Source organism: Lepus europaeus, chromosome 19, assembly GCF_033115175.1.
Source record: "Lepus europaeus isolate LE1 chromosome 19, mLepTim1.pri, whole genome shotgun sequence".
NCBI classification, from domain to species: Eukaryota; Metazoa; Chordata; class Mammalia; order Lagomorpha; family Leporidae; genus Lepus; species Lepus europaeus.
Window position 1 is genome coordinate 4,928,210 of NC_084845.1, and position 15,820 is coordinate 4,944,029.

Genomic DNA, 15,820 nt, shown 5'->3' on the forward strand with positions numbered 1-15,820 from the left:
TAGTTTTGAACATAGATTTTAAATTAAAAAAAAATTTTTTTGAAGATTTATTTATTGGGGCCAACACTGTGGAGTAGCAGGTTAAGTGGCTGTCTACAGTTGCCAGCATCCCATATGGGCACTGGTTCAAGTCTTGGCTACTCCACTTCCAATCCAGCTCTCTGCTAATGTACCCAGGAAAGCAGTGGAAGATGGCCCAAGGCCCTAGGCCCCTGCACCCATGTAGGAGGCCTGGAAGAAGCTTTGGGCTCCTGGCTTCAACCTGACCCAGCTCCATCTGTTTCGGGCAGCTATTTGGGGAATGAACTGTTGTCTCTCCCTGTCTCTCTCTAACTCTTTCAAGTAAATAAATAATTCTTTTTAAAAGATTTATTTGAGGCTGGCGCCGCGGCTCACTTGGCTAATCCTCTGCCTGCAGCACTGGCACCCCGGGTTCTAGACCCGGTTGGGGCGCCAGATTCTGCCCCGGTTGCTCCTTTTCCAGTCCAGCTCTCTGCTGTGGCCCGGGAAGGCAGTGGAGGATGGCCCAAGTGCTTGGGCCCTGCACCTGCATGGGAGACCAAGAGGAAGGAAAAAAAAAAAATTATTTGAAATAGTTACAGAAAGAGAAGAAGAGACAGATCTTCCTTCTGTTCATTCACTCCCCAGATGGCCACATTGGCTGGGGCTGAGCCAGCTGAAATCAGGAATACCTTCTGTGTCATCCGTGTGGGTTGCTGAGGCCCAAATAGACCATATTCTGTTGCTCTCCCAGGTGCTAGCAGGGAGCTGGATGGGAAGCAGGGCAGCCAAGACCCAAACCAGCACTCCACTGGGGATGCCTGCATCACAGGTAGTGATTTAACCCACTGTGGTACAGTGTAGGCCCCAGTTGCTGGAAAAAGGACATCTTAGATTTCTTGTTACCCGTGCCTTCTTTGAAGAGACCAGTTCAGTCTCACATCCGATATTATTCCCCACCCCACCCCTGCATTCCTCCCCAGGTTTGGAAGTCAGCTGGCCAAACCTAAAGAACCAGTATGGATAAGCTCATCTCCATCTATTGCCCCCATTGCTACCCCTAGCCTACCTAAACTACAAAAGGGCCCAGCCTGCTGGGGTCGGGGCCTCTACCATGTGTTCAGTCTGTGAGCAGGATGGCAGTTGGTCAACCTCTGCAGATTTATTTCCTCTGAATAAATTCTGTCTGGCTGCAAGTTCATATTCTATCTCTTCTCTGTTCTGGGCTCCCTCTTTTCTTAATACACTATTTTTTTATAACTATATATACAACAATGTTTATAAACAAAATATGGCACAGTTTACACATATTCATTGTGCCTAACATGCTGAAATATACTTGAGAAGAAGTGGTAATAACAAAAACATTGAAAATACGTCATTGAGAGGCAGCTCCTTTTATTGCAGTTGATTTAAATGGTGATTTCAGTGCCTGAGTACATGGATATGCAACCGCATGGATTTTACCAAAGACATAAGTATTTTAAATAAGCACTATGTTTTTATCTATTGAAATTATGTCAGGCCGGCGCCGCGGCTCAGTAGGCTAATCCTCCACCTCTGGGTCCTAGTCCCGGTTGGGGCGCTAGATTCTGTCCCGGTTGCTCCTCTTCCAGTCCAGCTCTCTGCTGTGGCCCTGGAAGGCAGTGGAGGATGGCCCAAGTGCTTGGGCCCTGCACCCGCATGGGAGACCAGGAGAAGCACCTGGCTCCTGGCTTCAGATCAGCACGGTGCACTGGCCGCAGCACGCTGGCCACAGCGGCCATTGGAGGGTGAACCAACAGCAAAGGAAGACCTTTCTCTCACTGTCCACTCTGCCTGTCCAAAAAAAAAAAAATTATGTCATAAATATTTTACATGGCTTTAAGTTTGTTCAATACCATCATATTGATGAGCTTACAGTGTGAATAGCAATATGTTATGTGCATGTGTATGTGTGATGACCTTTTTGGAAATTGATACTGTTTTTGAACTTGTTTCAACTTTCCCTACTTTAGGAACTTACTGTCAGTTTACTTATTGGTTACTTAACTGTTTTATTTATTAGATTGGATTCCAATTCTCAGACACTTGGGGCAAATAACTTACTCCCATTTTTAGCTCTTTGACCTGAGCAGAGGTTTTCTTTAGTGTCTGTGACAGTTTCTCCTCAGTAATGTGTGGATGCATCTTTCTCATATGAGTTATTATTTGATTATATAGGTTAGTCCATGTAAAGAATTTAGAATAACGCCTAGCTCATGGGAACTGTTCAGAAGCTTTAGTCATTACCATTCCCATCATTGCAGATTTTAGATTTTGACCTTTTCTTAAGCCACTGTAGATTCTGTCTTTTTTTTTTTTGGACAGGCAGAGTGGACAGTAGAGGGAGACAGAGAGAAAGGTCTTCCTTTTTGCCGTTGGTTCACCCTCCAATGGCCGCCGCGGTAGGCACGCTGCAGCCGGCGCACCGCGCTGTTCCGATGGCAGGAGCCAGGTGCTTCTCCTGGTCTCCCATGGGGTGCAGGGCCCAAGCACTTGGGCCATCCTCCACTGCACTCCCTGGCCACAGCAGAGAGCTTGCCTGGAAGAGGGGCAACCGGGACAGGATCGGTGCCCCGACAGGGACTAGAACCCGGTGTGCTGGCGCCACAAGGCGGAGGATTAGCCTAGTGAGCCACGGCGCCGGCTTAGATTCTGTCTTAAAGACACTCGTACTGCAGCTTATCTGGATCCTATCACATGGTAACTCATTTTTCCTGCTGTACTCTCAAAACAGAATGCTCTGTAGCTTGAGATACATGTGATTTCTCACGACACCAGGCAAGCTGTTGTGCAGTAGACATCAACTGGGTGTCCTCTGACACCAGCTTCCTTGAATTCTGACATTAGCTTCAATTCTGACACCAGCCACTTGGAGATAGCATGAGTGCACGATTCTCACAAGAGTACCCCCACGTCACATGTTAGTAGCAAGCACAGGTTGAGCCCCTCCTTGGGTTTGAATAGTTTGCTAGTTCGCAAAAGTAGGGAGGACACTTTACTTACCCTTACCTATTTTCTATAAAGAGTATTACAGAGGACACAAATGAACAACCAGGGGCCGACACCATGGCTCACTTGGTTAATCCTCTGCCTGCGGCGCCGGCATCCATATGGGTGCTGGATTCTAGTCCCGGTTGCTCCTCTTCTGGTCCAGCTCTCTGCTGTGGCCTGGGAGGGCAGTGGAGGACGGCCCAAGTGCATGGGAGACCAGGAAGAAACACCTGGCTCCTGGCTTCAGATCATTGCAGCGCTGACCATGGCGGCCATTTAGGGGGTGAACCAGCAGAGGGAAGACCTTTTTCTCTGTCTCTCTCTCTCTCTCTCTCACTGTCCATAACTCTACCTGTCAAATAAATAATAATAATAAACAATGAACAACCAGATGGAAGAGAAGTACAGGGTATGAGAGGATGGGTTGGGGCTATCATTCTCTTCTTGGGGGCACAATCCTTAGGAATCTCCACACATTCAGCTCTCTGTAGGACAGTTTGAATCCTGTTCATTTGGGGTTTCATTTCTTAGGTATGATTGATTATATTATTGGTGATCAACTTCCTGGACGGTTAAGAGATGTAAGACTAAAAGCTTCAATCCTGTCTTGGTCTTTCTGGTGACTTGCCCACAACCTTAAGTTGTAGAGGGTGTTCCACCCACCTCTCATCTCATTAGCACTTGAAAAAATACCAGAGATTTCAAATGAGTTATATGTCTCTAAACATAAGCAAAGATAAATTTTTCATAGTATTCAGTATGGATTTGGCTTGTTGACCAGTCAGGTTTATCCTTAGAGTTCTCACTTCTTATTTTCTGTGAAGATTATAACTTCTCAAAACTCTATGGTAAAATTTGTTTCTCCATTTTAGGGACAGTTGACATTCAGGGACGTGGCCATAGATTTCTCTCAGGAGGAGTGGAAATGCCTGGACCCTGCTCAGAGGGCTTTGTACAGGGACGTGATGCTGGAGAACTACAAGAACCTGGTTTCCCTGGGTGAGGATGGTTCCATGTAAAAGTTAGAAACTGCCCTTTTGTATCTTTGCATTTTCCCTGTGTGCCTCTTGGTATGCCCTGCAGTGTTTCACTGTGATCGAAGTCTTATAGCCTCAGAAATAAGGGGGCGTCTGGGCTTTACCCTTTCTTCAGATGTCCAGCTTCATTGTAAGTCACTGAGTGGTACCACGGCTTCAGTGTGCATAAAACCTTACAGCAAACTTGAGTGTAACCTAATTTCTATTTTTACCCCCTGTGCTTTTGATTCCATGCTTCATAGAAGAAAAATAAGTGTATATTATCCTGTTCCTTAAACATTCAGAAGATAATCTGGATAAATTTGTGAAAAATTTTCTGAGCTCCATTTGTAATATACTCTCTCCTTATGTAAATATTGAACTGGGATTCTGGAAAATCCATGGCACATTGTGCCCCTTTCTTTCTATGAGCAGGAACTTCTCTTCCTGACCTGAGTATTATCTCAATTTTGGAGCAAGGGAAAGAGCCGTGGACTGTAGAGAGCCAAGTGAAAATAGTAAAAAAAAAAATCAATTAGCTGGCAATGTATCAAAAGTGTGACATCAGGTTAGAGCTCACATGGGTGAGAGGAAAGAGCATCATTGAGTACTGTTTTGGAAAATTCCCTACAAGCGAGCAAGTTCTGGGATAAAACCATTTTATGTGCTGTGAGTTCTAACAGGAAATTTTCAGTCCCTTCTACTTGGTTGTTTAGAGATGTGAAAGTTTACCCTTTCACTTGCCAGTGTTACTGGCAGTGTGTGACCAATTAATGTTTGAAAAAGGTGCTGATATGGTCTGTATATGGTTTCATCTCTCCATCAGAGTGTCATGTGTTGAAAGCTTGTCCCCCAGTGTTGGGATGGAAAGTGGTGGAACCTTTACATTTCTTTTTTTTTTCTTTTTTCTTTTTTTTTTAGAGAAACGATTAGAAAGAGAGGTAGTGTCCATCCATCTGTTCACTGCCCAGATACCTGCAACCACTAGGCCAAATGTTCAGGCTTGGTGGAAACTTTAAAAGGAAGGTCTCATTGGGAGGTTAGGTGATTGAATACACTACTCTCAGAAAGGATTAATTTTGGTATTGAATTAGTTTCCAGGGCCGGCGCCATGGCTCACTTGGTTAATCCTCCACCTGCGGCACCGGCATCCCATGTGGGTGCCAGGTTCTAGTCCTGGTTGCCCCTTTTCCAGTCCAGCTCTCTGCTGTGGCCCTGGAAGGCGGTGGAGGATGGCCCAGGTGCTTGGGCTCCTGCACCCACATGGGAGACCAGGAAGAAGTACCTGGCTCCTGGCTTCAGATTGGTGCAGCGCACTGGCCATAGCAGCCATTTGGGAAGTGAACCAATGGAAGGAAGACCTTTCTTTCTCTCTGTCTCTCTCTCTCACTGTCTAACTCTACCTGTCAAATAAAAAATAAAAATAAAAAAAAGAAAGAAAGAAAGAAAGAAATTAGTTTCCAAGAGAGTGGATTGCAAAAGAATGAACTTGAACCTGGAATTGCTCTGGATTCCTTTCTCATCATGAGACCTCTTCCACACTTGCTCTTGCTATTGTTATCAGCCATACACCCCTCAGCAGGGGCTCCCAGAAATCAGAACCCTGCTTCTGAACCTTCACAAGTGTAAGCTAAATAAGCTTCTTTATATATTATCAAGCCTTCAGTGTTATCTCAAACAGAAAATGGGGTAATACAGGTACCAAGAACATGCAGTGGAAAAGACACATTTACAATAAATGATGCTGGAAGGAAAGACTGGTCCTATATCTCACATCATACAACTAAAATGAATTAAGGAGAGGGGCCAGCCTTGTGGTATAGTGCATTAGTCTGCCTCTTGCAGTGCTGGCATCCCATATCAGAGTGCTGCTGGCTCAAGTCCCAGCTACTCGACTTCAGGTTCAGCTTCCTGCTAATTGCCTAAGAAGGCAGTGAAAGTTGGGCCCCTGCCACCCATGTGGGACACCAGGATGGAATATCTGTCTCCTGCTTCCACCTGGCCCAGACCTGTCTTGCACTCATTTGGGGAATGAACCAGTGGATGGAAGATCAGTCTCTCTCCTTACTTTGTCACTCTGCCAGTCAAATAAGTAAACTCGTTTATCTTGCAGAATGCCTACTCTTTTGAGGGTGTGGTTTCATAAGGACAATCCAAAAATACTGTTTTCTTCTAATACTGTTTTGTAGTATTTTTTAAGATTTATTTATTTATTTGAGAGAGTTAGGAGAAAAGAGAGAAAAATATCTTTTATCTGCTGCTTCACTCCCCAAATGGCTGCAACGGCTAGGGCTGGGCCAGACCAAAGCCAGGAGCCCAAAGCTTCCTTGGGGTCTCCCATGTGGGTACAGGGACCCAAGAATTTGAACCATCTTAAGTTGCTTTCCCAGAGATGCATTAGCAGGGAGCTGAATTGAAAGCAGAGCAGCCAGGAACCAAACCCCTGCCCATATGGGATGCTGGCATTGCAGATAACGGCTTAACACATTGCACCACAGCACCAGTCCATTTTGCACTCTAAAATAATTCTTTAGTTCATTACATATATTTGCTGAATTATTTACATCACAAAATATCATACTCTAGCATTTGTTTTATGTAATATGCTTTAAATATGCAGTTTTTAAGTATTATTTTGATAAAATGTATTTTTCAGTACAAAATATGTGTTTCCATCAATAGTTAATCAAAACCTGTGTTACTTGATATCTTCCAGGTATTTCTCCTACATGTGTAGTCAAAGAGATATGTCCCAAAGGGGACAGCAATACAGGAGAAATATTCCAAACATTGAGTTTGGAGAGGAATGAAAGGAATGATGTCAAAGACTTTTCCCCCAGAGAAGTCCAGAAAAACCAAAATGACTTCGAATTTCAGTGTAATGATGAAGGAAATTTGAACGACCTGTTTATGATTCATAAAGAAAATCTCATCTCTAGAAGAGATCAACATGATAGAAAAGATGCAAGAAACAGTGTTATGAAAACTTGCCTTGGCTCCAGCTTTCAGTCACATTTGCCGGAACTGCAAATATTTCCCTCTGAAAGTGAAATTGATGAATGTAATTACATTGAGCAGTCTATCAACAATATCCCCTTAGTTTCACCACCTCAGAGAATTCCTTCTAGTGTTAAAACTCACATGTCTGATGAATATGGGAATGATTTTATATACTCATTGCTCACACAAGAACAGAAAACACATATTAGGGAAAAACCTTACAGATGTGAGGAGTGTGGCAAGATCTTCAGCTACACCTCTTCTCTAGCACATCATCGGAGAATTCATACTGGGGAGAAGCCTTACAAATGTATTGAGTGTGGTAAGGCTTTTTTCAGACGTTCTTACCTTTTAGTTCATGAGAGACATCATACTGGAGTGAAACCCTATAAATGTAATGACTGTGGCAAAGTCTTCACTCAGAATTCACATCTTATAAGTCATCGGAGAATTCATACTGGAGAAAAACCATATAAGTGTAATGAGTGTGGCAAAGCTTTTAGTATTCGTTCAAATCTAACTAACCATCAGGTTATCCACACTGGAGAGAAACCCTACAAATGTAATGAATGTGGTAAGGTCTTCAGTCAAACTTCAAGCCTTGCAATTCATCGGAGAACTCACACTGGAGAAAAACCTTACAAGTGTAATGAGTGTGGCAAAGTCTTCAGTTCACACTCAAACTTAAATACCCATCAGATAATCCATCGTGGAGAAAAACCTTACAAGTGTTATGAATGTGGCAAAGTCTTCACTCAGAATTCACACCTTGCGAATCATAGGAGAATTCATACTGGAGAGAAACCATACAAATGTAATGAGTGTGGCAAAGCTTTTAGTGTGTATTCAAGCCTTACCACCCATCAGGCAATCCATACTGGAGAAAAACCTTATAAATGCAATGAATGTGGCAAGGTCTTCACTCAGAATTCACACCTTGCAAGTCATCGAGGAATTCATACTGGTGAGAAACCGTACAAATGTGATGAATGTGGCAAATTCTTCAGTCAAACTTCAAATCTTGCAAGGCATTTGAGAGTTCATACTGGAGAGAAACCTTATAAGTGTAATGAGTGTGGTAAATCTTTCAGTGTGCGTTCAAACCTAATTGCCCATCAGGTAATTCATACTGGTGAGAAGCCTTACAAATGTAGTGAATGTGGCAAGGTGTTCAGTCAAACTTCAAGTCTTGCAATTCATCGGAGAATTCACACTGGAGAGAAACCTTACAAGTGTAATGAATGTGGCAAAGCTTTTAGTTCTCATTCAAATCTAAATACTCATCAGATAATCCATCGTGGAGAAAAGCCTTATAAATGTAATGATTGTGGCAAGGTCTTCACTCAGAATTCACACCTAGTAAATCATCAGAGAATTCATACAGGTGAGAAACCGTACAAGTGCAATGTGTGTGGCAAGGCTTTCAGTGTTTATGCAAGCCTAACCACCCATCAGGTAATCCATAGTGGAGAAAAACCTTACAAATGCAACGAGTGTGGCAAGGTCTTCACTCAAAATTCACACCTTGCAAGTCACCGAAGAATTCATACTGGAGAGAAGCCTTACAAGTGTAATAAATGTGGGAAAGCTTTTAGTGTGAGTTCAAGCCTAACTACCCATCAGTTAGTTCATACTGGAGAAAAACCTTACACATGTAATGAATGTGGTAAGGTCTTTGGCCGGCGTTCAAACCTTGCGAGTCATCAGAGAATTCATACTGGGCTTTTAAAAGCTTACAAATGAGTGTGGCAAGGCTTTTAGTCAGAATCCACTTCTTTCCCATTAGAGAATGCATTAAGAAAACCTTTATAAATGTAATGACTATGGCAAACTACTAATCAAGAGTTTAAACATTAGTAAATATCAAGAAAGTTCATACTAACCAATTTTATAATGTAATTGTATGGCAGAGGCTTTATCCTAGACTCACAACTCCCTAGGCATCAAATTATACATCTTGGATGAAATCATACAAATGTGATGTACATGCTGAGGTTATTACCCAGTGACTCTGTAGATGAGGATTTATGTGAGGAATACCTTGGTCTCTAGTTTTCCAAGATTAATCTCTGAGTTACCTTTTGCAGAGGCCTGGTTATCTTCAGGTTATAAAATACTTCACTTGATGTTTCCTAAGAACAGTGCTTTATTATATGTGATATTCAACAACAACCTTGAAATTTGTTAGTAGTATGCCTGCCTTCAGACTTCATTGTGGTCTCTGGGAAGGAACTGAGAGGATGAAAGATCTCACTTCTTTAGGTGAGCATCATTTCCATCTAGGCATTTTGGAAAGTGATTCTTTTTGAAGTTGAATATTGTCAGCATTTTGGAAGAGGCAGAGAATAATTCTAAAAGCTAGTATGTAAGTCATGCTTGCTGTTTTCAAGGTGCCCTTCATGGGGACTGTGAAGTATAGGAAAGAAATTTTCTAGCATCTGACCATAAAATAGGATAGCCCAAGACTACAGGATCCTGGGATTTATGTGGGACAAGAGGAATATGTTATTAAGGACTTAAGTCATACAGAGGTGGGCAGGTCTTTGGCCTACTGGTTAAGATACCTGTGCCACACATCAGCACATGCTTGCTGTTTTCAAGGTGCCCTTCATGGGGACTGTGAAGTATAGGAAAGAAATTTTCTAGCATCTGACCATAAAATAGGATAGCCCAAGACTACCTATGCCACACATCAGCACATGCTTGCTGTTTTCAAGGTGCCCTTCATGGGGACTGTGAAGTATAGGAAAGAAATTTTCTAGCATCTGACCATAAAATAGGATAGCCCAAGACTACAGGATCCTGGGATTTATGTGGGACAAGAGGAATATGTTATTAAGGACTTAAGTCATACAGAGGTGGGCAGGTCTTTGGCCTACTGGTTAAGACACCTGTGCCACACATCAGGAGTCCCTGGACTTGATACCCATCTCTGATTCCAGAATCCTGCCACGTAGATTCAAAGAGGCAGGAGTGATTGGCTTCTTGCCACTAATGTGGGAGACCTGGACTGAGTTCTTGGCTTTGACCTGGCCTGGCCTGGCCCAGCCCTGGCTGTGGAAGGTGAATGAACCAGTGGATGAGATTCCTATTTCTCTCCCTCCCCCTTTAAGTAGATTTTTTTAAACATTAACATTGAAGTGCTGTTTGTTGCTGTTTGATTCAAAATGTATTGTTGATGTGATGTCTCAATACAATTTAATCTTTTGTTACCATGAGTCATACTACTACTCACATAGTTTTGTTCTACCTCAGTAGGATACTTAGAACAATAGCTAACTAGCCTTTTTACTGTTTCTCCATGGTTAATTAAGAGACTAGGTTTTGCAGCTTACACAGCAGGGATTCCAATTCTGATTCATCAGTATGTAACTGGATGAGTCTTGCAGCCTCTTTCTGTCCTAGCTTACCTCTGATGTGAAATGGCAATATCAGCAATACTTAGCTGGAAATTCAATTATTAAACAAAAAGAAATGGTTAATTTTTATTCCAAATGTAATTGATATAAAAAGAATTACATAGATAACTTAAGGGATAACTTACTAAATATATTTTTGAATGAGAACAAGTCAAAGGGCAAATATTGAGTGTCAGTTTTTTCTGCAAGGTTTTCTGGGTCTGAGTGAGTAAAGTAGCTCATGGGAAGTGGCAGAATGGTGTCAGGGATTCTGCAGTGGAAATACCTCCTTGTCACAAATGGAGATCTGGAGACTTTCTCAGTGATACTTTCCTTTATCATTGTAGACGCTAGTTATGCCCACATGTTTATTGTTTTAAAAACCTCATTAGCCAACTCACTACATTAAGAGAATGTATTCACCATTTGTCATTTCACTTCTTTCATTGAACTAGACTTAAAAGGCTACTCATTTTTTAAATATTCCTGATTTTGCCTTCTATTTTTAACACTTTTAATATTTTTAACTGTCATCAAAATTTGTGCATATTTATGGGGTACTACATGATGTTTGAATACATCTATATGTTATGTAATGTCTAATGAAGTAAATATATATCCTAAACATTGCCTTTTCTTTATAGTGAAAAAAATCAAAATCACAATGTTTTTTAAATGTACATTTTTTTAGTTCCCCCAAATTTGTATTTTCATGCCACAGAATGTCTTCAGACAATACCTTCATTTGTGTATCTCCTAAATTTTTACTGGAGTAATGCACAGAAGAGAATATTAAACATCTGTTCTGGATTATAATGTGTAAAGGGGAAGAGACTCTTTAGGTAAAAATCATACAAATACAAAGTAATTTCACTATAGTTGAAAATGACCCATGGAATAATATATTGCTTAGCACCATAAAGTGAAAATGATATTTCCATAGCTTTTGAAAAAATGGTTCTGCAGTGAAATTACTTAATCATATTAACTGTTTAAGGATTTCCACACATTAATTTTTTACTGGGCTAATGAAATGTTTTAGTCAACTTGAACAGTATGTCACAAACATTTTTAACAGTCCTATGTGAGGCGATATGTGCATCAGGAAATGGCATGCCTAGTATCCTGAGTCTCCTCACGTATCAGCTGAATCTTTTGAAGTCAAGAGGCTTTTCCACCAGAGAAATAAGTTGACGAAAATTATCTTTTTTTAATTTGACATGTAGAAGTTTTGGAAAAGATTTATTTATTTACTTTGAAAGGCAGAGTTACAGAGAGGCAGAGGCACAGAGAGATCTTCCATCTGTTGGTTCACTCCCTAATTGGCCACAATAGCCAGAGCTGGGTTGATCCAAAGCCAGGAGCTTCTTCCGGGTCTTCCATGCAGGTGCACGGTCCCAAGCACCTGGGCCATCTTCTGCCTTCCTAGGCCATAGCAGAGAGCTGGATCAGAAGTGGAGCTGCTGGGACTCGAACTGGTGCCCTATGGGATGCAGTACTGCAGGTGCTGCATTTACTTGTTATGCCACAGTGCTGGCCCCAACTTGTAGAAATTGTGTTGTTTTCTGTGACCTGGGGACAAAAGCTGTATGGAGAACTTGAATTCAGATTGGAAATATAGGAAATACATACAAATGTTGATCAGCTAGGTAGTTTTTTTATTTATAATGTAAAATATAAATAATATAAAAAGCAGTGTTCATGGTTCACTCCCCAAATGCCTGAAACAGCCAGGGCTGGGACATACCCAAGCCAGGACCCTGGAACCCAGGATGGACCTCTCCCATGTGGGTGGCAGGCACTCAGGCCCTTGTGCCATCATGTGCTTTGCTCCTTGGGTGTAAATTAATAGGAATTTGGATTGTTGGTGGAGCCAGGATTCAAACCCAAAGACTCTTCATGGAATGTGGGTGTCCCAAGTGGTGTCTTAACAACTGGGCCATATGTCTGCCCCATGATTTTACTTTCAATGTCGATAAACTGAAAGCTTGTAATGTAATCTCAGGAATTATTGAGGCTTTAGTGTACCTACAAACTAGTAAACACTAACAATTTGATTATCCAAGAAATTATTGAACTACATACTATGGGGAAAATACATTTACAAATCCAGAAATGCTTTCCAAAAGTGGAGTAGAGAAAGAAAACATTTAAATTAAAATACCAGAATGTTCTGGGTAATAGAAATTGCTAAGAAATTTAAGAGAAAAAACTCCCGTTTATGCAGCCCATTAGGTACCTGTTTTCCTGATAAATTAGCCCTATAGAAAGAAGACTTAATATCACCATTGATCACACATAGTTTATTCTGACTCTGGTAACGAGTGTATGAGAGGTCTTCAAAAAGTTTATGGAAAATGCATGTTATGGAAAAGATGTCATTTTTTGTACCAAAATAAAAAACTTGTTATAACATGTCTGGAAAATACCTACTTTGAAGACTATCAGGGCAGCACCTAATTGTAAAATTGAAGCACAAAGAGGCATCACATTTATGGTGACAGCTGTGTGGAAGAATGGTGAAATCATTAATGCATTATGAAATGTTATGCTCCCAGAGAAACTAGAGCCCTAAACCTAGGTCTGGTTGCTGAGAGCACCCATGCTCAGTTACACCAAGGATGTGAAAGGAATTTATTTTGCAAAGAAACAACAGGAACACAGGCAGCTATCAATTCCTACACTCCTCAAGAAGTTGAGGTTAAGTGTCATAGCCAATAAGTTGGAGGTTATAGGTGAATGTTCAGCTCACTTGCAGGCCTCTGGTTGGTCCACAGGAATCATGACCCACCTCTAGTCAACAACACAATGACTGTTAAGTTTTTGGGAATTTTGATGGCAAAGTGGGCTCCTGTCAGAGCTACTTTGAGATTGTTAACATTTTGCTCAGGACCTACGGTTCCAGAAACAAAAGAAACCTCAAGTCAAAAATTACACCCAAATGCCACCTCTAGGGAAGATTAATAACATCATAAGTCTTGGAATCTGAGACCCTGTGGGACTGGCTAAACCTAGCGCCATTTAGTAAGTGACTCCTAGCGATTGCAACCACTAAAGCATGGTTAAAGTATGTACATCAAGTGCACTGTTTAGGGACTTACTTAAAAATCAGTAGTGAATTGTTCTAAGAAGGGTTGAGATGATGAAGATGCAGCCTGCAGTGATAGACCAGCCATAGCATTCTGTGAGGGAAAAATCTTGATCATGGCTGAGTTGAAGAGAAATGATTAACAGAAGAAACACTAGCCAACACTGTAGATGTCTCAACTGGTTCAGTTTACACAGTTCTGATGAAATGAAGCAAACTTGCTGCTTGATGAGTGCCAAAGTTGTGTCCAAATCAGTTACAGAGGTTTCAGTAAAGATTTTAAACAAGTGTGAGTGAAATCAAGATCCAGAAGCTTTTCTTTGAAGAATTGTAACAGGGCTGAAACGGCTTTATAAGCATGATCCCGAAGACTGCACAGTCAAAGCAATTGGACCAAGGAGGAAGTGGTCCACTCAAAGCAAAAGTAGACCATTAAGTAGCAACGGTCCGGGTGGGGTCAACAAAGCTGGTTTCTTGACTCTGGTGGTCCCAAAGGATGATGACATCTGCTTTAAGTGTTTTTGGAGAGTCACAGCTTTAGCAGAAAAGCTTCCCCAAAGATTGCTTCTGTTAACAGTAGTGGCTAGTGAACAAGGGGTCTTTGGGGGCACTGTTGAGGGTATCTGGTGTTGTCCAGTTCCCTTTTTGATGACAGTCTAGGGAACTGAGTTAGCAGTTCCCTTGTTTTCAGTTGGTGAGCGTTCCTGTTTTGACCTTTGTGACATACTGATATTTGAAAAACTTGTTTTAGCCAGTGTTTCCCAAAGTTTAAGCTGAGTTGGCAATTTTTTAAGATTGATTGATTTGAAAAGCGTGGTTACAGATTAGCAATTTTCTTTTTTTTTTTTTCTTTTTTTAAATTACAGGCAGAGTTAGAGAGAGACAGAGAGAAAGGTCTTCCTTTTCCGTTGGTTCACCCCCCAAATGGCTGCTACGGCTGGCACACTGCGCCGATCCGAGCCAGGAGCCAGGTGCTTCCTCCTGGTCTCCCATGCGGGTGCAGGGCCCAAGCACTTGGGCCATCCTCCACTGCCTTCCCAGGCCACAGCAGAGAGCTGAATTGGAAGAGGGGCAACCGGGACAGAACCGGCGCCCCAACCGGGACTAGAACCCGGGGTGCTGGCGCCGCAGGCGGAGGATTAGCCAATTGAACCGCAGCGCCAGCCAGCCATTTTTTAAAGGTTGATTTGAGGAGTCGGTGCTGTGGCATAGCAGGTTAACGTCCTGGCCTGAAGTGCTGGCATCCCATATGGGCGCCAGTTCGAGATCTGGCTGCTCCACTCCCAACCCAGCTCTCTGCTATGGCCTGGGAAAGCAGTAGAAGATGGCCCAAGTTCTTGAGCCCCTGCACCTGTGTGGGGGACCCAGAGGAAGCTCCTGACTCCTGGCTTTGGATTGGCGCAGCTCTGGCTGTTGAGGCCATCTAGGGAGTGAACCAGCAGATGGAAGACCCCCTACCCCCCGTCTCTTTTCTCTTTCTCTCTCAGCCTCTTATCTCTCTGTGTAACTCACTTGCAAGTAAATAAATCTTTTTTTAAAAAAAAGATTGATTTGAAAGGCGCAATTGTAGAGAGGCAGAGAGGGCATCCATCCAGTAGGTTCACTCCTCAAAAGGCCACAACGGCTGGGGCTGGCTAGAGAGTCAGGAGTTTTCTCCAGGTCTCCCATGTGGGTTCAGGGGCCCAAATACTTGGGCCATCTGCTGTTTTCCCAGGCCACTAGCAGGGAGCTGTATCAGAAGTGGAGTCGCCAGGAATCCAACAGGTGCCCATATGGAATGTTCACAAGTGGTGGCTTTACCAGCTATGCTACAGTGCTGGCCCCCTAAGTTGGCAATTTCTTCAAGCAATTTTATCTTTGATTATACATGTGATATATATATATATACACACACACACATATATATATGTGCTTGGGAAATGTGTCTGTACAGTCAGATGCTTCCCAAGATTAACCTGTGTTAGAAAACATCTAATTTTTTTTTAAGTTTTTAAGTGTTGGCCGGTGCCATGGCTCACCTCCGCCTGCAGCGCCGGCACCCTGGGTTCTAGTCCCAGTTGGGGCACCGGGTACTAGTCCCAGTTACTTCTCTTTCAGTTCAGCTCTCTGCTGTGGCCTGGGAGGGCAGCGGAGGATGGCCCAAGTGTTTGGGTCCCTGCACCCGCATGGGAGACCAGGAGGAAGTACTGGTTCCTGGCTTCTGATCAGCGCAGCACCGGCCATAGCAGCCATTGGGGTAGTGAATCAACGGAAGGAACACCTTTCTCCCTGTCTCTCTTACTGTCTATAACTATCTCACTGTC

General features: G+C 42.5%; 2 protein-coding genes across 3 annotated transcripts in view; both read left to right on the forward strand.

Annotated features, from left to right (window-relative positions):
* Positions 1–13,222, forward strand: part of LOC133748873 (zinc finger protein 677-like) — an 89,187-nt gene extending 75,965 nt beyond the window's left edge. The window contains exon 7 of the mRNA XM_062177950.1: positions 7,275–13,222. Within this exon, the coding sequence (XP_062033934.1) occupies positions 7,275–8,774 (1,500 nt within the window). The 3' untranslated portion in view covers positions 8,775–13,222. The remainder of the gene's footprint in view (positions 1–7,274) is intronic.
* MGAT3 (beta-1,4-mannosyl-glycoprotein 4-beta-N-acetylglucosaminyltransferase) overlaps positions 1–15,820 on the forward strand; it is a 65,094-nt gene that overhangs the window by 14,040 nt on the left and 35,234 nt on the right. The window contains exon 3 of one of the 2 annotated variants that reach the window (XR_009864516.1): positions 6,748–6,832. Coding sequence is in view for 1 of the 2 variants with exons in the window: in XM_062177940.1 (XP_062033924.1) it covers positions 3,888–4,014 (127 nt within the window). In the remaining variant the exon portion in view is untranslated. Of the gene's footprint in view, positions 1–3,887; positions 4,015–6,747; positions 6,833–15,820 lie in introns of those variants that run through there. The other variant, XM_062177940.1, reaches the window with a different exon arrangement.